This window comes from Myxine glutinosa, chromosome 5 (assembly GCF_964187855.1).
Source record: "Myxine glutinosa chromosome 5, kmMyxGlut1.1, whole genome shotgun sequence".
Taxonomy (NCBI): Eukaryota; Metazoa; Chordata; class Myxini; order Myxiniformes; family Myxinidae; genus Myxine; species Myxine glutinosa.
Window position 1 is genome coordinate 191530525 of NC_136265.1, and position 23779 is coordinate 191554303.

At 45.4% G+C, this 23779-nt stretch overlaps 1 protein-coding gene across 3 annotated transcripts in view; it reads right to left on the reverse strand.

Moving 5' to 3' along the window:
- LOC137426566 (estrogen receptor beta) overlaps window positions 1-6065 on the reverse strand; it is a 348041-nt gene extending 341976 nt beyond the window's left edge. Inside the window, exon 1 of one of the 3 annotated variants that reach the window (XM_068115196.2) lies at window positions 5202-6065. In XM_068115196.2, coding sequence (XP_067971297.2) covers window positions 5202-5626 — 425 coding nt within the window. In that variant the 5' untranslated portion in view covers window positions 5627-6065. The remainder of the gene's footprint in view (window positions 1-5201) is intronic. The other 2 variants (XM_068115198.2, XM_068115197.2) reach the window with 2 other exon arrangements.
- Between the last annotated feature and the right edge of the window lie 17714 nt (window positions 6066-23779).

Genomic DNA, 23779 nt, shown 5'->3' on the forward strand with positions numbered 1-23779 from the left:
CAACACATCAATTTTCAATCACATTACCCTCAAAAGATTCTGAAGGCAGAGAAGGTTGAGGAATTTCCTCAACTGGAGGCAACTGCTGAGGAAGAGGTTGCGCTCCATCGTCACCTTCACTAACCACTTGAGCGTAGGTTGGAGGACCGGCCAAGACCTTATTATCAAACTAGTTGAGGTCGCTAGAAAGTGGGAGGGTTCTTTTCCTGGTTCTCTGTTTGTCTACAATGGGGTTTGCATCAGCACCACCCATATTGTTTACATCATCGACAACGATCTCAGTAGAGCCTTGCTGTTCATCACTATTTAGGCTAGTGACTCTATCCGTGGACTTTTTCGGGCACGAGTCTTTTAAATGACCATATTGACCACACTCAAAACAAACTAGAGACTCTGTGGAGACAAAGACCCGATAAGTGTGACCTTCGACCTTGAAGGGCAACACCGCATTTAAAGAGGTTACACCATGCGGTAAAATCATATAAACAAAATGACGAAAGGACATGACGTGTTTTAAACGGTTATTTTTCCCTCGTACAGGAACCATAGTAACTGAAGAGACGACAGAACCAAGTTTGTTTAGTTCAGTAACCAGGTCTTTGTTCTTAAGGAACGGAGGAGCGTTAGAGAGAGAAACCCAAACTGCCGGCGTGTCGAGTGGACAAACCTGAACAAATACGTCGGGAGCAAAGAGGAGCCCGTGCTCGACTATTTGAGCAACCATGGGCACTGTGGAAACAAAGATTACCACACCCTTATTCATGCGAGAAGCCGCTTTTACATTATCCAAATCGATTATCTCTCCGACGGCAAGGATAATGGCCTTGACATCGATTCCCGACGGAGGTGAACAAACTCTCACTCTCAAGAGGGGGGAAGGGATGATAACGTGGAAGGGGGATACACAAAAGACGGCACAAAGGTGAGAAGAGGTAAGGGGAGGGTAAAGATACAAACCACGAACACGGAGCTACAAGGCCAAAACAGAGCAGACGCCATGACACCGCACCCAACGCACCAACAGCCAACAGGTGGCAACAGAGAGAGAGAGAGAGAGCGAGGGAGCGAGAAAGAGAGAGCGCGAAAGAGAGAGCGAGAGAAAGAGAGCAAGAGAGAGAGAGAGCGAGAGAGAGCAAGAGAGCGAGAGAGCGAGAGAGCGAGAGAGAGCAAGAGAGAGTGAGAGGGAGAGCGGGAGAGAGAGCGGGAGAGAGAGTGGGAGAGAGAGTGGGACAGAGAGCGAGAGAGAGAGCGAGAGAGGGAGAGAGAGCCAGAGAGAGAGAGCGAGAGAGAGAGCGGGAGAGAGAGGAGTGAGAGAGAGCGAGAGAGAGAGCGGGAGAGAAAGCGGGAGAGAGAGAGCGGGAGAGAGACAGCGAGAAAGAGAGAGAGCGAGAGAGAGAGAGAGAGAGAGAGCGGGAGAGAGCGGGCGAGAGAGAGAGTGGGAGAGAGAGCGAGAGAGAGAGAGAGCGAGAAAGAGCGGGAGAGAGAGCAAGAAAGAGAGAGGGGGCGAGAGAGAGAGAGAGAGAGAGAGAGAGCGGAAGAGAGAAAGAGAGAGAGAGCGGGAGAGAGAGCGAGAGAGAGAGAGAGAGAGCGGGAGAGAGAGCGAGGGAGAAAGAGAGAGGGGGCGAGGGGGCGAGAGAGAGAGAGAGAGAGAGAGAGCGGAAGAGAGAAAGAGAGAGAGAGGGGGCCGGTGTGGTGTAAAAAAGGATCCACATGATTTTTGGAAGAGGAAATAAAAGGAAGGAAGATAAATCACCGAATGACAAACGGCTTCATCCCTCCCACCATGGATCTAATATATAAACACCATTGTCTCTCTGTCTGCCTTTGCTCCTTATCCACAGCCACATCTTTTAAGTTACAAACTCCAAACTCAGGGTACAAATACACAGCTTTAGGGGGGGGGGGGGGTAAATTAGGCTATGTGGTTGCGGCCTCACACAGAGGTGGACATGAGTCCAAGACAAATTCTCCAAGTTAATTCTCAATGTAAATGTGTACCGTGCAGCACCACCTGGTGGTGACTGTGGCTGGGGGTATTACAATTTCCTTCTTCATCTGAGCAAGAGAGGTTAAAGCACTGTTTGCAAAGGGTAAAGTTGTCCTCCCCCCCCCCCCCCCCCCCCCACCAATGGAGGGGCCTGTTAAAGCCCCCCCAAAATATGTAAATGCAGTATATATCTCCCCCTCCCTTTCCTCCCGTCCACTCTCTCCCCCATGCTTCCCCACCCTCCCCCTTCTTGCAGCAAGAGATATGATGACTAATTGGTCCATAAGGGAAGCGACAGGTAGGCTCTTTTAATACTACTATAAAAAGAGATGTCTGTCTGTCTGTCTGTCTGTCTGTCGCCATGTTTCTCAGAGATGGTCCAACGGATCTTCATCAATTGTTCAGAGGTTCATCAATGAGTACCAGGAAGTGTTTTTGGCCAAAATAAATGAAAAAAAGTTTTCTATTTTTGGATTTAAAAAAAATCGCTCCAGCACCTAATCCTTTGTAGCTTTGTGAAAGGTAATATTAAATGATCTCTGACCCCATTATTTAGTGGGTGTGTGGGGGTGTTTGATTTCTTCAAAATGCCAACAGGATGAGAACAGCACCGGGCAACGCCGGGTTACCTGTGCTCGTCCTTAATAAACTAGAAATCAGTGAATGCAGCAACACGATGCAACATCAATGGGACAAAGACATAAGAGCAGAATATGGATTATATTGCTTTGAGATTTCTTCATGTGAATACGTCATATACAGACGAGCAGAGTAGCTCAAAGGTCTCACATTCACGCTCGAGTCCTCAATTGTGGGTTTCATTCCGAACTTCCCGAACGCCATCCCGCCGTTGCTCAGGCAGTGAGAGCGCCACGTTTTGAGGAGGACGATAAGCCGGCTGTCTCATCTGATTGCATTTACTTATGTACGTTAAAGATCACATATGGAAGAGGGTGTGCCTCCGTGGGCCCGTACCTTGGCCATGTTCGCAATTCCTCCCCGAACCGAGGGACTCGTTGGCTGCGGCCTGAAGCAGGGATAGTGATCTGTCCAGAGTGGGTATGCTAGAGGGTACGCTAGAGGGTACGCTAGAGGGTACGCTAGAGGGTACGTTAGAGGGTACGTTGGAGGGTATGTTAGAGGGTACGCTAGAGGGTACGCTAGAGGGTACGTTAGAGGGTACGTTAGAGGGTACGTTGGAGGGTATGTTAGAGGGTACGCTAGAGGGTACGCTAGAGGGTACGTTAGAGGGTACGTTGGAGGGTATGTTAGAGGGTACGCTAGAGGGTACGCTAGAGGGTACGCTAGAGGGTACGTTAGAGGGTACGTTGGAGGGTATGTTAGAGGGTACGCTAGAGGGTACGCTAGAGGGTACGTTAGAGGGTACGTTAGAGGGTACGTTGGAGGGTACGTTAGAGGGTATGCTAGAGGGTATGCTAGAGGGTACGCTAGAGGATATCTTAGAGGGTATGTTCGAGGGTATGTTCGAGGGTATGTTCGAGGGTATGTTCGAGGGTATGTTCGAGGGTATGTTAGAGGGTATGTTAGAGGGTATGTTTTCAACGTTGATGATCAAGGTCATTGCTGTCCTGATGAGGATCCCAGGCAGAGAAGGTGTGGAAATAACAACAGCAGCAGCAGCCACAACATGCCTGGTTGGGGTATAAACACCAAAAAGGGCAAAAGGGCAGCTCCACAGCAATGCTTATACTGTAGTCTGGATTTGAAGTGGGGGGTGGGACGAGGGGGGCCGGGGGGCCGCAAAGTGATGTAACCGCAGATTGTTGTTGAAGCAATGAAAACAGTATCGTATGTATGTGTCTATATGTACACACATTATTATGTACATCAGTACATGGCATGCAGTTTGATGGAAGATCGACAGCATCGATTGCGTTATCCTACCGAGGGTACACCTCGTTTTGTACAATCTATGTCATCACTCCAAGCGAAGATGAGGTGCGACTATCAAATAACCAACACCAATCCCTCCATGCGATTGCACAAGATTATGATGTCAATTAAATTCAATGTACTACTACCCTGTGTTATGTGGCCACGCGTCATCAATAAAAGTTTTGTTTGGGACAAGGTCACAGAGTGGGGGAGCAGTCAGAGAGTGGGAAAAGGGGTCACAGAGTGGGAGAGGGGGTCACAGAGTGGGGGAGGGTGACCCTCACTGGGTTACACAGTGGGAGGTGGGTCACAGAGTGGGGGGTGGGTCACAGAGTGGGGGGTGGATCACAGAGTGGGGGGTGGATCACAGAGTGGGGGGTGGGTCACACAGTGGGGGGTGGGTCACACAGTGGGGGGTGGGTCACACAGTGGTGGGTGGGTCACACAGTGGGAGGTGGATCACATAGTGGGGGGTGGATCACAGAGTGGGGGGTGGATCACAGAGTGGGGGTGCATCACAGAGTGGGGGTTCACAGAGTGGGAGAGGGGGTCACAGAGTGGGGGAGGGTGACCCTCACTGGGTCACACAGTGGGAGGTGGATCACAGAGTGGGGGGTGGATCACAGAGTGGGGGGTGGATCACAGAGTGGGGGGGGGGTCACAGAGTGGGGGGTGGGTCACAGAGTGGGGGGTGGGTCACACAGTGGGAGGTGGATCACAGAGTGGGGGGTGGATCACAGAGTGGGGGGTGGATCACAGAGTGGGGGGAGGATCACAGAGTGGGGGGTGCATCACAGAGTGGGGGGTGGGTCACAGAGTGGGGAATGGGTCACAGAGTGGGGACAGAGTGGGGAAGGGGTCACAGAGTGGGGACAGAGTGGGGAATGGGTCACAGAGTGGGGAATGGGTCGCAGAGTGGGGAATGGGTCGCAGAGTGGGGAATGGGTCGCAGAGTGGGGAATGGGTCGCAGAGTGGGGAATGGGTCGCAGAGTGGGGAATGGGTCACAGAGTGGGGAATGGGTCGCAGAGTGGGGAATGGGTCGCAGAGTGGGGAATGGGTCGCAGAGTGGGGAATGGGTCACAGAGTGGGGAAGGGGTCACAGAGTGGGGAAGGGGTCACAGAGTGGGGAAGGGGTCACAGAGTGGGGAAGGGGTCACAGAGTGGGGAAGGGGTCACAGAGTAGGGAATGGGTCACAGAGTGGGGAATGGACAACAGAGTGTGGAATGGGTCACAGAGTGGGGAAGGGGTCACATACATGTACGTGTAATAAACGAGGATTTCAATAGTGCCTGCTCAGGTGAGTGCACTGCAATACCTGTACAGAGGCGCGATCTCCAGTGTCTGTGGGCTCAGCCGTCCGGGAAGCCAGGTGTGCGCTTCGTACACAAACGGCTGGAAGGAGGCCGGAGCACCTGGCACCTGCGGTAGCCAGGGCGGTGTCGGAGGAGACAGGAAGAGCAACGGTTGCTGCGGACTCCTGCTCAGCACCGGGAGGACGGTTCCCGAGCCGCTACCGGCCAACACACCGTCGGCCTCTCCGCGACCGGCGGAAGGTGAAGTTGACGTTTCGGAAAAGATTCCCGGAGCGTGTGGGGAGTCGGAGTTCCCAGGCAGGAAAGGGACGAGTAGGGAAGCTCTGCGGCCGCCTCCATGACACGACTCGATGGTCGGGAGTGGCGCGGTCTGCAGCAGCTGCAACCCAGAGCTACGTGCTACCTCGGATTCCCTACCCAAAGCCATAGCCCTGCAGGAGCCCGACTCGGTGCACGCTTGTACCGACTCTCTCCGGAGTTCGCTCTCCAACTCCCAAGCTATCGCAGTCGCTCTCTCTCTTAACTAAAGAGCGCCAGGAGACGTATCCCGACGTTCGATGACAGAGACATGGTGGTAATGCGGACGGGGGGCGGGGAGGGAGTTTGCGGCGGCAACACCGAACACAAATTCATCCAAATCGGAGATGGTGAAGGTGGATGGGGGGGGGGGGGGGGGGAGAGGACGCAGCGTTAAACCGGGACACACATGGAGACGAGTCGCAGAGCTGGAAGCAATCGGTCGTCCCGCACGGACAAGCGGATGGGGACATCGAGCAGGAGAGGAGGGATGGTAAGCGCGACCACGTGGCCATCCATGTAGCTACTGGAGCCGCGCCAGGTGGGGGTCCAGAACATCGTGTTCCCGTGAAGCGTTTGTACATCGGTATCGACCTTCAAGCTCCCCTCGTGACCTAACACTCCTCCAGACAATCTTTCCAGGAAGAACTGCAGATGGAACCTTAAAAAAAAACACAAATAGTCTTTTCACCTCCAACTTTCATTCCTTCATTTTGTTCATAAAATGGGAGTTTCATAGAGATAGTTCATGTCGTTCTGAATCGAATTGCACATTTTCTTTTAATTTAGAGTGTGTGTGTGTGTGTGTGTGTGTGTGTGTGTGTGTGTGTGTGTGTGTGTTTGTTTGAGGGTAAAAGGTGTATGTGTGTTTGTTTTTGTGTGTATATGTGTTTGTGTGTGTGTTTGTTTGAGGGTAAAAGGTGTATGTGTGTTTGTTTTTGTGTGTATATGTGTTTGTGTGTGTGTGTGTTTGAGGGTAAAAGGTGTGTGTGTGTATGTGTGTGTGTTTGAGGGTAGATGGTGTGTGTGCTTGAGGGTAGAGGTTGTGTTTGTATATGTTTGAGGGGGTGTGTGAGTGTGTGTGTGTGTGCGTATGTGTTTGAGGGTAGGGTAGAGGGTGTGTGTGCTTGAGGGTAGGGTAGAGGGTGTGTGTGCTTGAGGATAGAGGGTGTGTGTGCTTGAGGGTAGAGGGTGCGTTTGTATATGTTTGAGGGTGTGTGTGTGTGTGTGTGTGTGTGTGTGTGTGTGTGTGTGTGTGTTTGAGGGTAGAGGGTGCGTTTGTATTTGTTTGAGGGTGTGTGTGTGTGTGTGTGTGTATATGTGTTTGAGGATAGAGAGTGTGTGCGTTTGAGGGTAAAGGGTGTGTGTGTGCTTGAGGGTAGAGGGTGTGTGTGTTTGAGGGTAAAAAGTGTGTATGTGCTTGAGGGTAGACAGTGCGTTTGTATATGTTGGAGGGAGTGTGTGTGTGTGTGTGTGTGTGTGTGTGTGTGTGTGTGTGTGTGTGTGTGTGTGTGTGTGTGTGTGTGTGTGTGTGTGTGTGTGTTTGAGGATAGAGAGTATGTGTGTATGTGTTTGAGGGGAGAGAGAGTGTGTGTATGTGTTTGAGGGTAGGGTAGAGGGTGTGTGTGTGTGTGTGTTTGAGAGTGGAGAGGGTGTGTGTGTGTTTGAAGGTAGATGGTGTGTGTGTGTTTGAGGGTAGAGGGAGTGTGTGTGTTTGAGGGTAAGAGGGTATGTGTGTATGTGTTTGAGGATAGAGAGGGTGTGTGTGTGCGTTTGAGGGTAGAGAGTGTGTGTTTAAGGGTAGAGTGTGTGTTTGAGGGTCGTGTGTGTGTGTGTGTGTGTGTGTGTGTGTGTGTGTGTGTGTGTGTGTGTGTGCGTGCGTATGTGTTTGAGGGTTGTTGTAAGAAATCGAGATATACAACATTGTCCCAATAGTATATTTAATTCAGTTTCGATCTCTGGCAACACCTGTAAGAAATAATCAAGCATTGTATCAGTATTTCGTAATCATGGGAGTAGCAATCAATTAGCAATTAGTGCAAGCAAGCCTGGATCATCTAGATATACGCACCATTCGAGTATACACTATCACACAGAATAAATGCCACAGGAATGTCTCGGAGCGATGTTCGTCCGAGTTCTTATAGAAGCCTCTTAGTGGTTGGAGACAGCATAACACCTGGGTTCAACTTCGACACAATTTCATTACAAGGGTAAAAAGTGTATATTTCAGGGTAGAGAGTGTGTGTATGTTTGAGGGTAGGTAGTTTGTGTGTGTTGGACTGGATTACTGGATAGGCCAATCGGGCTGGGACTGGAGTCACAACTTCAGGGGTGGGGGAGGGAGGGTAGGGATGTACATTATGGGTTAAAAAATTACATCTATTTTTTATTACATGTTAACATTAATTACATATTACACTTACACCCCAAATAAATATATTGTTACAGCCACGGGTTTCGGGTGTACTACAAGGGGGATATTCGGTTCCCCTAAACCTTGCCAAGCCTGAGGCCACCAATCACAAATAACTTCGTACCACGGTGGATTGCTAGGCAACCGCAAGCACCAAATGGTATACCATGTGGTCCCCGGATTCTCAGTCTGACAACAACCATTTACCTGTGCCACATGGCTTTCCAATCGGGGGACACACCCTCGGCTATGCACCAATCTTATCTTATTTGGATCTTAATTAGGTGGCCAAGCTTATCGCTCGCTGATGCATGAATGATGCATGATGATGCATGATGCACTTGAATGAGTCAATCAATTGGGGAATTATAACCTCCCAGTTTAACCTAATGTGCGACCAGCGCTAGATCAATAGGAAAATGACGATCACGGACAGATTGAAAAGGAAGTTGAACAAGAGGGATTTGTTATTACAAGAACCAATGGTGTAAAATATGGAATGCGGGATTCATGCAAATGGGGAGAGAACTCGAGGACTTTAATTAAAAGGAAGTGAAATCAAAATGGATCAAAAAACAGGAACGCAAATCAAAATGCACAAGCAATCGTGAGCGCAGCGATATTTATACAGCAAAGAAAATGCACAAGAGCAGAACTTAACCAATGCCATACCTACTGGCTATACACAACATGTAGGGTGTGTTTGTACATGTTTGAGGGACCAACCCCAATAAGACCGCATCCGCAGAGGGCGAAAGAACAGAAACTGCATGGGTTATCGGCCTCTTTATCTTACTGGACGGTAGCCGTCATGCTCCCGCAACCCAAGCACTAAAGGTAGGGATCAAAGGGGAAGTAATACTGTGGTGTCTAGGGTGTGTTGAGTCGTAGGATTGCAGGATGTCGTGTGTGTCATGCGTGTGTCGAAGTCCGATGTCGGATGTCCGATTGAGACACTAAAGACACCGTACTGAAGATACAAGCCGTTTAATATGGGATTCACACATATGCGGGAAAAGGGAAGGCTCCAGAAAATTCCAAGTCCCTTCTCAATAGCTTTTACTGCGCACTTCCTTTATAAGCACGAAGGCAGTTTCAGCGGAGCAAAGATAACCATCTCCTCAGGAAGCTTCCCCCAATGACATGTCTCATGCTCAATGCATCTCACATGCAACCTTGACGGTCACTCCCCAGAATGTAGGAGTTTTGTACAAAGGGAGGAAACCACAGAGTTCCTTTCATTGTTAGATAAGCAGGGAGAAAAACATGGACCTGCTTGTGGTTGGAAAAAGCAAATGAAAAATAAATCACCGAGCATGAGATACACATTCTCAGCCTGTCAGCAGTCTAATCTTACTATAATTCACCAAATGTCCGTCCGTCTGTCTGTCTGTCTGTCTGTCCGTTCAAAGGTACCGTAAAAACTGCCAAACCGATCGCAACGATATTTTGGCTGGGTAATCCTGGGATCTCCAGGAGTAAAATAGGCTATTTCGTTTTCCCAATTTCAGCTTTGGTCTCCAGCATTCTCAGGTTTGGACTCCCGCATAACATTCGCGTTCACATAACGTTCATTGTGACGATGTTGTTTTCCCGGGTGCCACACAAATGGCTGCACCGATCGCTGCATGGCTGCACCGATCGAACTCGGTGACCTCGGACAAAGACCTTTTATAAGGTTGAATCCCTGCTTGAGATAATTCCAAACCCCTCCCCGCCATCATGGCCGTCTCTCCAACTTACAATCCCACGAGATATGCGGAAAGGACGACCCAAAACCAATATAAACATTATTAAACATCATTCGTATATAAACATCATTAAAAGTAAATAATGACCTCGGCCAAAGTTTAAACGACATTTAATCTCTACATGAGAGAATTCCACATAGCTATTTGGGTGGTGAATACGCTAACAGATCGCTGTCTCCATCGATCGTGCCAAGGCCGTAACATCTATTGGCTCAAAATCCTTTTAACTGTTGATTTTGTAGTTTTTACAATGAAGGAAACATTAACAATGTTGTTAAAAGTTTATTTTGTGATTAATTTGTGATTGGAGTAATGTTGTTTGGAATGAAAAAAGAGATATCGAGTTCAAGTGAATGACGACATGCCATGATGGTTTCTACTTTCTGAACGTGAACTTCGCGGATCGCCATATGCAGATTCGTCACGGACCCACGATCCATGTTTCTATACGTGAACATACCCGCTTGTTTGCAAACGGGTACGTTTTTCATGGAAGTCCTTCACGAACTTGCTGTCCATGTCTGACGTGCGACTGAAGGTGCTACAGGAATGTGGAATGTATTGGTTTCATGCTTTAGCATTCGCCGTATCTGCATTGCCCGTTTGCTTCTGGCCTCCCACCCATGCGTAGCATGGGTATCTCCCTAGTAAGAAAAATTTAACAAAGCAACCATCAGTTCCCACACGTGTAAGTGTGTGTGGTACGAGAGAAACTGCGAAGGTGCATTATCACTTATCAGTAATCGGAGTAGTCGGGCCGTGGCTTGGCCGGCGGTCTTGAAGCCCTGAAAAGGACAATTGGTTGACTGTGCCATTGTTGAGCTCGTCGAGGGAGGGGTGGGGGAGGAGTAGGCGAATTCGGGAGTGTTAATTACTTGTAGGGGGAAAACGAGTGCTTATGTCACATGGTGCTAATGGCCAATTAGCGCCTGCTTGTTCGGAGGTCCATGGTGTCCAGAGAATGGAGGCTGTTGCCACTGCTCTCTGCACTACCTTATCCACGCTTCCAATCTGCAGTGCGCATCCGTAGTGTGCTTAGATGAGGCGATGATGGAGAAGGAAGGTGGACAGTTCCATGTGTGGTTGAAGCAACGTCGTGATTAGCGGGTTGTGGTGCTTTCAGGTCGTGGAGCAATGAACGGCATGTATAATGTCTTAATGCAATGGGAATCTTCTACCAAATAAAACACAATGTGTGTTTGGGTATTTGTGTGTTTGTGTGATGTCTGTCCCCCTTCATAAGGGTAGGTTTTAACGGCTTTGAGTAGCGCTTTAGGAAGTATTTGAGTGGGGTTTTAATGGGCAATCTTTTAACACGACTGTGTGTCCACTGGATAAAATACCGAAAACACTCCGAGGACCCAAAATACCCCAATGAGCCAAAATACCCCCAATGACCCACAATACCCCAAGGATCCAAAAGACCCAAACGACCCCGACTATCCAAAAAGACCCCAAAGACCCAAATATCCCAAAAAACCTAAAGACCGAAAATATCAAAAATACCCAGAAGACTGAAAAGACCCCGAAGAGCCAAAATACCCCGAAGACCCTTAAGACCCAAACTATCCAAAAGACCAAGAAGATTCCGAAGACCCTTAAATACCCTGAGGACCCAGTGGACCCCCAACCCCAAATTACCCCCAAGACCCAAAATACCCCTAAAAACCCTTAAATACCCCAAAGACCCAGAGGACCGAAAAGACCTAAGGACTCCAAAGATCCAGAGTACCCAAAAGACTCAAATGACCCAAAAATGTCCCGAGGAACCAGAAGACCCAAAAGACACAAAAGACCCTAAAGACCCAAAAGAAGAGTAATTGTGTCTCTTTCATTGGAATTGTAGACGGTGGCTTGCAAACCATGCCTCCAGGTCAGTGTACAGAAGCGGTTTTTAAAATAACAATAAATACAAGGCACAGGGAGGTGAAATTCGCTGCACGTGATGTGCAATGCGCGCAGAGTAAACCGGGTGTTCATTTATGTCTGTCGGATGTCCAATAAATGAAGAATATATAAGCACACCTAACTCTAGGCCCAGGCTTCAGACTTTGGCAAACTCACGTGGCTGCACTGTCAAATAAAATGTTCTAAAGCATCTATTTTTGATGGGCTTTATACTAGTTAATGTGAATAAAACCAATGTGTAAATAAAAATGTGTATTAATTATTGGTAAATGTTGTGTACTGTTGGAGTCGTGCAAAAGATGATTACGGGGGGGGGGGGGGGGGGGGAGTCAAAGCAGGGTGGCCATTGGGTTCTGGCGCGCGAGTCAAACTCGATTTTGGCGTGATATGCAAATTAGCACCCACCACGAAGCTCGTATAGGATTTACAATTAACCCCTAAGAAATGGGGAGAAAAGGGAGAAACCTCTCTAACCCTCACCAATATATTGTATCACATTCTAACCTACCACACAAGGGAAAGGAACGACTCTAACCTTACATTATGGAAATAACTACGCCAAGGGACCTGGATGTTGGGTGTCATTGCCTTCGTGGCTGATTCCAAGAACCACAACAATATTATGTGCAGATATCCCTACAACTGCCCACAAGATGCCAAACAAGATGAGGGATCTCAGTCTGTCTAATTCGTTCCCCAACGTTGACATTTGTCTGAAAACATGGCTGTGCATCCCTCCCTGTGTCGAACTGATCAGGGGAAAGATCTTTTTCAGTTCTGAAATGGGTGAAGAATCATCCACGATCAACAGTGGGTCATCAGAAAGGACTGAATGCTATGAGTTTAACTTGGAATTCAAAACGCATTCATAACATCTCTGACATTTGGTGACATTGTCAAGGAATTCCCCATTAGCAAGACATGACAGTCTTCTGTGATCTACCTTCAAACAGGTAGGAAATTATTAATTACTGGTAATTACCATCGCCAAAGGAGAGGGTATTGCATTTGGGTCCGTTTGTTACATATATATTGGTCGGTCGACTTTGTTATTCTGTTTGTCTGTCTGCCAATCGCCTACAGGTCGTAATTCTAAACCAATTGTTATGAAACTTTACCAAGTTGTAGAGATAGTCACAACTGAGAAGCATATTGATTTTGAGGTCAAATTTCTAAAATCATCATTGTTCATTCGATTGACTTGTAAGTTGAACAGCAGTAGTAGGAAAATGTTGGTTCAAAGTCACACCTAATTTTACATGTAAGTGAATGGAGAAAGTGCATTGGAACTTATGGACCACCCACCAAAAAACCCCAAATTTCTCCCTCCCCATCAAAGCCATTAACAAAGGTTAAATCCTCAATTGACCCCCAAACCCTTTGTTGATTCTAAAACACCCATATTTTCTTTGAGCACCTCCTGAGCCACATATAATTTCTTTCGAAATCCCGCCCACTTTTTCCTAAGCCCCGCCCAATTTTCCCAAGCCCCACCCACTTTTATAAACCCCACCCACTATTACATCATTTCCAGTTAAGACTTGCCCAGGCCTGCCCAGAGGTTTTTTCTCAGGCAATTTCCAAAGGAAACCACACCCACCATTCTTATATAAAGGGATGAAACACAGGTTAAATTTAAACAATTTTTTCCTTTTATTGAGAATGGACTACTGTGCTGAGCTTGAGTGGGATGACTTTGGAGTTCCTTGGAGTCCTACTATCTGTGTGGAACTAAACATTCAAATTGATGAACTGGATTCAAACCTCTTATCAATGGAGGCAAGAGTTTCTTTTAATATTTACAGAGTTTGATTTATACATATAATAATCTTGTATTAAATTAATACTGTTACGTTTGTAGGAGGTAGGCAGTGATTACCTTAGTCCAGGTAGAATTGCATAGGTAGTATGCTCCGAATGTCATGTAGCCATCTTGATGTACATAAGTCAGGTCAGATGTCGTGTAAGCACGTACAGTGCATTCAGAAAGTATTCAGACCCCTTCACTTTTTTCACATTTTGTTATGTTGCAGCCTTATGCTGAAATCGTTTAAATTCATTTTTTTCCTCATCAATCTACACTCAATACCCCATAATGACAAAGAGAAAACAGGATTTTAGAAAGTTTTGCAAATTTATTAAAAAGAAAAAACTGAAATGTCACATTGACATTTAAGTATTCAGACCCTTTGCGATGACACTTGAAATTTAGCTCAGGTGCCTCCCATTTCTCTTGATCATCTTTGAGATGTTTCCACACCTTGATTGGAGTCCACCTGTCAATTGATTGGACAAGATTTGGAAAGGCACACACCTGTCTATATAAGGTCTCACAGCTGACAATGCATATCAGAGCAAACACCAAGCCATGAGGTCGAAGGAACTGCCTGCAGAGCTCAGAGACAGGATTGTGTCGAGGCACAGATCTAGTGAAGCCGACAAAAAATTTTCTGCTGCATTTAAGGTTCCCAAGAGCACAGTGGCCTCCATAATTCTTAAATGGAAGAAGTTTGGAACAACCAGGACTCTTCCTAGAGCTGGCCGCCCGGCCAAACTGAGCAATCGGGGGAAAAGGGCCTTGGTAATAGAGGTGACCAAGAACCCGATGGTCACTCTGGCTGAGCTCCAGAGATCCTGTGTGGAGATGGGAGAAACTTCCAGAAGGACAACCATCACTGCAACACTCCACCGATCTGGGCTATATGGCAGAGTGGCCAGACGGAAGCCTCTTCTCAGTGAAAGACACATGAAAGCCCGCTTGGAGTTTGCAAAAAAGCACCTAAAGGACTCTCAGACTCTGAGAAACAAGATTCTGTGAAACACCCACCCAAAACAAGAACCCCCCCCCCCCCCCCCCTCTGCAACGCAACGGCATGGATGTGCTGGAGGAATACCCTATGATTGATGACAAGAAGGACGCGCTCACTCAACTACGGTCAAATGCTGAAACTCAATTCACTCTGTGGCTCGATCACGCTAAGGCCAGGATAGAATCTGTAGGACGTGACGTCTCAATGCCGAGAGTTGTAAAACGACAAATCCATCGTCCAAACACTGCCGCCAATACTCCCTTGCTCTTCTAGCTCAGAAACATGTGCATCCCATTTCTCGACCACCTCAGCCAGGAAATGGACACCCGATTCTGTGCTTAAAATCGGGAAGGTAGTGATTGTTTCTGCTGATGCCATCTGCAATAATCGCCGATACCTGCGACATTCCAGCCCTACATCAGAAGTTGTTGTGTTGGAAAAACGACATGGAACATCCCGCAGGACTGATAAATGAGCTTAGAGACTGGCAGATGTTTTGGAGAAAGAAGCCCAACAACACGCTTCCACGCACATTCATGGATTGTTTCTGCGCAGTAGATGGAGACGAATTTCCATCCACCAAAGTCCTACTCCATATTGGATGCACCCTCCCTGTAGGCTCCTGTGAGGCCGAACGCTCATTTTCTTGCCTGCGTCGTCTGAAGACCTACCGAAGAAATTCCATGGGAGAAAGTCGAATGGCATCTCTGGCCCTCATGAACATACACCATGACGTCACCATATCCCCACATGATGTGTGACATTTTCATTCAGAAACACAAGCGTCGTCTCTTCCAAAATAGCATAATTTAGGATTAATAAAATAATTCACATTCCGCTGTGCTATCTGATCTCTTTTGTGAGGAGAACCCCCTGCCTTCGGCTTCACAACCTTGGCGCATGGCGGTGCCGGGCTTTGACCAGCACACAGTCTGTCATCGCCATCATTTCACACTATGGGAGTGCACAGGTCTTTTATAACTACGAGTGAGCCCGTTGGTCCAAATGGACCAAATTTTCATCGCCTTTCATGGCCTTGCAGCATACCTGCCTGCTATAGTGCTTGAGTTGGAATAAATGCTTTGTTACAATATTATCATTGTTTTTGTTATTTATTTAGTAATGAGAATGGCATGCCATGGAAGGACCTATTAAGCTGCTCTATACACCTTAACATGGCATGCGTTTAGAAACATGGGAATTCTTCTGAATTATTTGTAGTTAGTTAGCCTAATTAACTCAGGAGATCAAAACAATCATTTCGCGAGAACTACACAAATCAGAAATTCCATATCAGAAAGCTCCAGTAGGACTACACAAAAAACATGCCGCACACACGCACACACGCACGCACACACACGCACACACACACTTCATCAATGTATAGCAGAAGGAACAGCTGGGCAAGTCGTTTCACCAGTTCCTCCATCTGACCATTAGTCATCGCTAATCTGTTGGACCAGGGACGAACACAAGGAACTGCAGAAACTTCCAGAGAATGCACGAAATGGCGTTTCTGACGATCAATTTTTAAAAATTTCCTGGGGGAGGACCCCCAGATCCCCCTGAATCCCCCCCCCCCCCCAGCGATATCGTTCACCTCCCCCCCTTCCCCCGTTTTTAAATTCCTGGATCCGCCCCTGGCCACGCCCCGAAGAGCAGTAATTGGTCCGGAATTTGGTTCAAGCAAGGACTGCTAAGATGGCACTCGCTGATAGCATCGGACACAGAGACGTTGTCAGGATAATGTCAGAGCCTTGAGTACAAAGGAGTTGGAGGGCAGACATTTTGTCTCTTGGGTCCGGGCTTTGATAGAGAACGGTCGAGGCTCTTGACTTCCTCGCATCTTCTGGCTTTAGTGAACGGTCACGATTTCATATCTCGCTCTGCTTCGGATTTCACGGTGAGCGGTCGGAATTCATAGTGCTCATGCGCGAGGGGAATTCATTGACGAGCATGTGAACATTTTGTAGTGCTCTGTAATGTTTGCACGGGGTTTGGATTGTAGGCACGGCCACATTTTCTTTTCCTTGGCACATCGGTGTTGGTGAACGAGATTGTGAGGACAAGGGCGGCTGGAGCGACCGAGTGGGTATGGCATGTTCACTTCGCGCATGGAGCCAGGAGTGAGCAGACTGCGCAGCGAGGCCAAGTTCCCGCACACGGGCAGTGCAGCCTGCGGTTGCCCGCGCAAGGACGTAGAGGCCTGTGACGAACCGGGACGATTCCTGACGAGGTTCAAGTGTGGCTCGGAGCTAAGTGCCCACCAAAATAACGCATTCATTTTCTTCTTTTATATTTCCCTTTGTTTGTATCCGGGTCTGTGTGGGGACGACCCATTTAGGATATTAGTCATATCGCGCATTTTCTTGTTTGCTGGCATTTATTTTCAATAAACCTGTTTATTTGTACATTTTAATTCCGTGTCGGTTTGAGTTGATTGATTATCCGGGTGTGAAGACGTCGGGTGGAAGTCGTCCAGGAAAGTTCGTCATCCTCCTTTCCCTCTTTTAGGGAAAAGGACTTTTATAAACTGATGAACAATGCTGTGTTAGGAAAGACAATGGAGAATGTTAGAAACAGACAAAACATAAGACTTGTTACATCTTGGAAGCAAGCATCTAAATTAATTAATAGACCTAGTTTTCAAAGAGTAGAGGTGTTTTCAGAGTTTTTGTACTATCCATTTGGTGAAAGAAAGTATTGAGATGGATAAAACCGATTTATATTAATGTATGATTACTTTTACAATAATTTGAAGAGGAGACACGTGGATAATATTAATCTTCTTCTTCTTCTTCTATATATATAAAAGAAAGTTTTTGTTTGTTTGTTCGTTTGTTTTTTGTTTGTCTGCACGCGCTAATCTCCTGAACGGTGAAAGATAGGAGGAAACCACTGAAACAAAAAATGTCGGGACGGGCCCCGGGAAGGTTATAGGCGAGGCGGCGAGGCCGGTCGTGGCCGCCTCGGCCGGGCTGGGCCCATTTCGCAATTAAAAGCTGAGCTGAATTATAGTAGTCAATCTTCTACGGCCGCGAGTAAAAGCTGAATTATAGTAGTAGATTAACGAAATGCGGCCGCGGCCGGATAGTCAAACTCCGCTGCTTCGCGAGGCCGCGTTTTATTCCTTTTTTAGTACAGAAGATTAAATTCATTCAAAAAGAACCCAGGCAACGCCGGCTGCATTCAGCTAGTCTACTATATATGGATACAGACAGCTTTATTTTGAAAATAAATACAGAGGATATTTATAAAATATGTCTCAAGATATTGATACATTTGATACAAGCAATTATAAATCAGATAATAAACAATTCTCTACAAAGAATAAAAAGGTGATTGGAAAGTTTAAAGATTAATTAGGTGGAAAGATAATGAGTGAATTTGTGGGATTGAGAGCAAAGGCTTATGATTATAAATATATTGATAATAATGTCGCGTTCCCGGGGTGAACACTCCTGGGGACGGATAGCCAATAGAGCTTTACACTCCGAGGAGCTCAGTCGACGATGGCGGACCTTTTTTATACGCGCTGGGGATGGCAGCGGATGGAAGCGAAGCTCTTACCTTCACGGACCCACTGAAGGTAAGAGCACCCCGAAGACCCAAAACACCCCGAAGACCCAAAACACCCAGAAGACCTAAAAGACCAAAAAGACCCAGAAGACCAAAAAGACCCAAAACACCCAGAAGACCCAAAACACCCAGAAGATCCAAAACATCCCGAAGACCCAAAACACCCGGAAGACCCAAAACACCCCGAAGACCCAAAACACCCCAAAGACCCAAAACACCAAGAAGACGCAAAAGACCCCAAAGACCAAAAAGACCCCAAAGACCAAAAAGACTTAAAAGACCCAGAACACCCAAAACACCCTGAAGACCCCAAAGATCCTTAAAGACCCTTAAATACCCCAAAGAACCAAAACACCCCAAAGACTCTTAAAGACCCAGAGGAAACAAAAGACCCTTAAGACCCAAAAGCTTCTGAAGACACCAAAGACCCTGAAGACCCAAAACACCTCAAAGACCCAAAATACCCTTAAAGGCCCAAAGGATCCAAAAGACCCTGAAGACCCAAATAGCCCTGAAGACCCAAAACACCATGAAGACCCAAAAGACACCGAAATGGTCAACGATGCCTACCCCTCTGAAACGACGTGTGGTGAGGCGCGCAGAGCGCGCCAAGTCACGCTAGTTATTACAACTGTTTAACCTTTAAGAAAGAAGAGTATAGAAAAATGAATACAATAAGAAGTTATAAACATCAATTATATACAGAGGAAGTAAATAAGAAGGCATTGGGGGCTTTTGATAAGAGGTTTATTTTAGGCAATGGAATTGATTATATGCCTTATGGATATGTGTTAAGATAAGTGATAATATAATATGAGTGTTAATATAAATATAAGAGTTAAGATAAACATAAGAGTTAAGATAAACATAAGTGTTAAGATATTTAAAAGGTAAGTATAAGTGTTAAGATATACATTATCTTCTATATAAGAGAGATGTTGGTCTGTGTCTGTCGCCATTTTTCTCAGATGGCTGAACGGATATTCGTCAAACTTTCAGAGGTTCATCAGTGAGTGCCTGGGAGTGTTTTAGGCCCAAATGTTTTTTTTTTTTAAAGAAAAGTTCGTTTTGTTTAATGATTTAAAAAAAAAAAATCCCCCGATAGTGCCGACGCCTTTTTAAATTAATGACAGTTATATACAAGTACTTATTCGCAAAAATAAATACAAAACAATCACCAGACATTTGAACACAAACAAAACAAATAATTCCTGAAGTGTATGAAGTTGGTAGTAAGGCTTCTTCTTCTTCCTGATCGGTATCACACTTAACTCAGAAACGTGATGAACTCCACATTCACCAGCATATATTCAACGAAAAGGTGATGAACCACCTTCCTCTCCTGCTCCCCTTCCCACCCCGCCCTCTCCCCCTACCCCCTCCCTTCCCCCTCCATTCCTCCCCCTCCGCTCCTCCTCCCTTCCTCCCCCACCCCTCCCACCTCCCCTCCCGCCTCCTCTCCCCCCCCTCCTCCCCTACTCTCCTCTCCCATCCCCCTCCCCCTCCCGGCAACGCCGGTTACTTCTGCTAGTAATTAATAAAAAAAGGAATGGGGGGGTTAATGGGCTACCACCGCTGTTTTTACTGGTATATAAATGATAAAACCAAGCAATAACCAAACCAAAGAGTGGAGAAAATCACAGCCTTGGTATAAAAATGGAAAATATCACGAATGTGAGAAATATCAAATAAGTTTTATTGAATAAATAACAAAAATAAAAGTAGACAAAACAAATAAGCGGATAAATTTAAATACAAATAAGTTAGAGGATGTACAGAAAATCAGGGAGAAATCCCACTTACATGTAAAATTAGGTATGTCTTCCAACCAACATTTTCCTACTACTAACAGCATTTGCATATTGGGTCGCTGAATTGGAAAAGCAATTATATTTGAGGTCAAAAGGTCAAAGGGAAACTCAAGGTCAAACTTCTAACAGCATCACTGTTCATCTGTAAAATAATCAATCTTCATCCGATTAACCTGAAAATTAAAGAGCAATTGCATAGTGCATCACCGAATTGGGAAAGCAAGTAGTTGAGGTCAAAAGGTCAAAGGTCAACTCAAGGTCAAACTTCTAAAATAAACACTTTTCATTTGAAAAAGAATAAATTTTCATCCGATTGACCCGAGCTATGATTAAGATCGTCAATTGAAATCTAAATGAAATGGACAATTTGATGTACACATGGCAACTTTTTTGAGGGGGGTGGATTTTGCAAGTATCGTGCTCTGCATGTCTTTCTTGTTTGGCTGTTTGTCTGTATGTCAATCGCCTACAGGTCACAATTTTAAACCAATCTTCATGAAACTTAACAAAATGGTAGAGTTGGTCATAGGCAAGAAGCTATTATTTTTGAGGTCAACATAGGTCAAATTTCAAAAATTGTCAATTTTCATCCAATGAAAAGGTCAAAGGTCAAGGTTGCACAAAATCATCAATTTTCATCCTTGAAAACTTTAAATTGGAGCAGAGTTTTCATATTGGATCACTGAAGCCTATTGCTTTTGAAGTCAAAAGGTCAAGGTCATCTAAAATCAATTTTTTTGTATTTTTTTTCACTGTTTTCATCATGTTTAGCATATGGAAGAAGAAGAAGTCTGAATACAAAGTGGAGGTGGATGGGCTTTGCATTTTCAGATGCTTTCTAGTGTGGCGTTTAGGATAGGAATGATATGTTTCATATCTGTGCGTGTGTGTTTGAGGGTAGAGTGTGTGCGTTTGAGGGTAGGGAGAGTGTGTTTGAGAGTAGAGTGTGTGTGTAAGGGTAGAGAGTGTGTGTGTGTGTGTGTGTTTGAGGGTAGAGTGTGTGCGTTTGAGGGTAGGGAGAGTGTATTTGAGGGTAGAGTGTGTGTGTAAGGGTAGAGAGTGTGTCTGTGTGTGTGTGTGCGTTTGAGGGTAGGGAGAGTGTATTTGAGGGTAGAGTGTGTGTGTAAGGGTAGAGAGTGTGTGTGTGTGTGTGTTTGAGGGTAGAGTATGTGCGTTTGAGGGTAGGGAGAGTGTGTTTGAGGGTAGAGTGTGTGTTTAAGGGTAGAGAGTGTGTGTGTGTGTGTGTGTGTGTGTGTGTGTGTGTGTGTGTGTGTGTGTGTTTGAGGGTAGAGTGTGTGTTTGAGGGTAGGGAGAGTGTGTTTGAGGGTAGGGAGAGTGTGTTTGAGGGTAGGGAGAGTGTGTTTGAGGGTAGGGAGAGTGTGTTTGAGGGTAGAGTGTGTATTTGAGGGTAAAGTGTGCCCCTTTTTTTCCTCATCCAATCAAAGTGAATTTTTAATTCTGTAAAGTAGGGCACAGTCCATGAAAAGAAGTGACAGAGATGATTCGTTTAACAGTTGGAACTTTATCAAATAAGAGGAAAGCCTCACATAGGGTTTCTTCAAAATGGATAGTTGGTAGCGATCCAGGTGTTGGCCTCAGGGGTTGTAGGCTTGTAGCCAACGATGGATCGGGGCTTACTGTGGGTTCAACTTGCAACTTCAACAGGTCTAGAGGCAGTTTGTCTGGCATCGTCGGCTATACCGGGGGAGAAAATGTCATAGAAACCTTAAGTAGCTGCCAATACGTTTGGAAAAGGTGGGAATTTTCTTATAAAACAAACATGAAACATTCCAATATTTACACTCCCTCGAAAGGCTTGCAATGTCAAGTCGTGAATACTTGTGCAACTTGCATGGGCCAAGTTGGATCTGAGCTTGAATAGCTAGCTACACACCATGAAGAGGAAACTGCAAATAAAGTGAGTCTGTCTGTAGATGCCATAACAAAAGCAAACTTGGTAAATTTTCCCTTAAATACACAACAAATGGCAGAACTTATCCGTCGTCCGGCCTCATTCATGTACAAAACCTGAACCAAGCGCCTCCGCAGGAACCTTCAAGCGGTCTTTACAGGGCTTACAAAGCAGTGCAGAAATATGTAATACATTGACAACAGCTCACCTGTTTGAAAAGGTAAATTGGATTTCATTTTGCATCTGCGAGCTCCTTGAGCAACGATGTGCGATATTGTTGCCGTGCACGTTCCTGATGCCTTAAAGTCCCAAATTCCAGGCCGAGGAAAGTTATAGTGCGAATTCTCAATCTGACAACTTGTGGTTTAACTTTGAGCCAGAAAACCTCAAAAGAAAAAAAAAAAAGTTTTTTTTTTTTTTTTTTTACAATGAAACATCTATTCGAGAGTTATGTCATGTCTCTCCGCCAAAGTGGTTGTGGGGGATCACATGGGGGTATGGGAGTGAGTGCCGATTTTACCACTCACAGGTGGCTGGTAAAGGATACCCTCGACCTAGAGGTACGTACACTCGCCTCTTATGAGCCGTCTAGCCTGGGTTCTAATTCCGACCCAGCTATAAACTGTCATCATGGTGGGTGTGCCATCTGCCGGCACCGTCTCGTGATAGTAAATGACCACTTTTTAAGTGTCATCATTACTCCGACATGGCTTGTTGTATACCAAACAAACTTATCATAATAAATTTTTATCAACAGGTTTTTGTAGTTTTTTTCTGAGGAAACCACCTATAGAATGCGCAATACGTAGTCAAATATAATGTACATCTAATTTTTGTGATTTACTCAATAATTCAATATCGTTTTTACTTTTAGTGTTTCTTTTATGTCCCCAATTAGTAAAACAAACAATATATATATATATATATATATATATATATATATATATATATATATATATATATATATATATATATATATATATATATATATATATATATATATATATATATATATATATATATATATATATAACTGTGAGAAATAGTAGAAACTCCACAGTACGAGCAGGGCGTCTCATTTGCATTGAATAAATAATCGGGAGATTAAATCAGACGCGGACGTAGCTTCAGGACTTCGATCTTTAATTTTTGACAAGCTTTCGACCAACAAAGGTCTTCTTCCGAGTCTACAAAAACAGCAGGCATGTATATCAGACAAGTATGTATAGTGACATGTGTGTAAGATGTGCGATATGTGTAGAAAATGCATACAAAAGGAAGAGCCACGCAAAAGCTCACTCACCGGCCCCAAGTTCAACGGAAGTGAAGCGCACCTTACAGTTACCGTTTGCGTTACAGTTCCGGTGCACGTGCATATACAAATATGATACATACATAAACACACAAGCATATATTCATATACCATTTATATTCATATAATATATTTATATAAATGACATATAAAGGTAGAATGAATGAATGGGTGAATGTATGAATGAATGAATGAATGGGTTACGGTTAACAATTTGATTGGGTTGATGTAAGAACATTATTTAATCATCAAAATTTATGCTGTTGCCATGAGGGATTTTTGTCCGAAGTTTATGTATCCAAAAGGACTCACGTTTCAGAATCGTGGTGTGTGATCGATTTGTGATTGATTCAATGGCAGAGATTTGAATGTCATTTATAGAGTGATCCGGTTGATTAAGGTGTATCGTGTAAGGTAGAGATTTGCCCTGACTGGTGTGGAAGTTATTGATTTCTGACGGGGTGTTATTAAATCGTGTGTAGAGTGTATTCTCAGTTTTTCCAACATATTGTTTGTTGCACTTTGGCAAGTGATTAGGTATATGACCCATGTAGATTTGCAGTTCATATAGGAGGTGATGGGGAATTTTTGTCCAGTGCTAGAACTACAAAATTTGTTTCCTTCTAGTAAATGCTTGTGAATAATACATTTTTTTGCTGTGCATTTATAGAAGCCAGGGATCCTAGTTGTTTGCCCCACAACAAACAAACTCACTCCTCACTCACAAACAACAAATGAGCATGATTTGATCCAGCGGCGGGAGACCTGGGACAATAGCATCGAG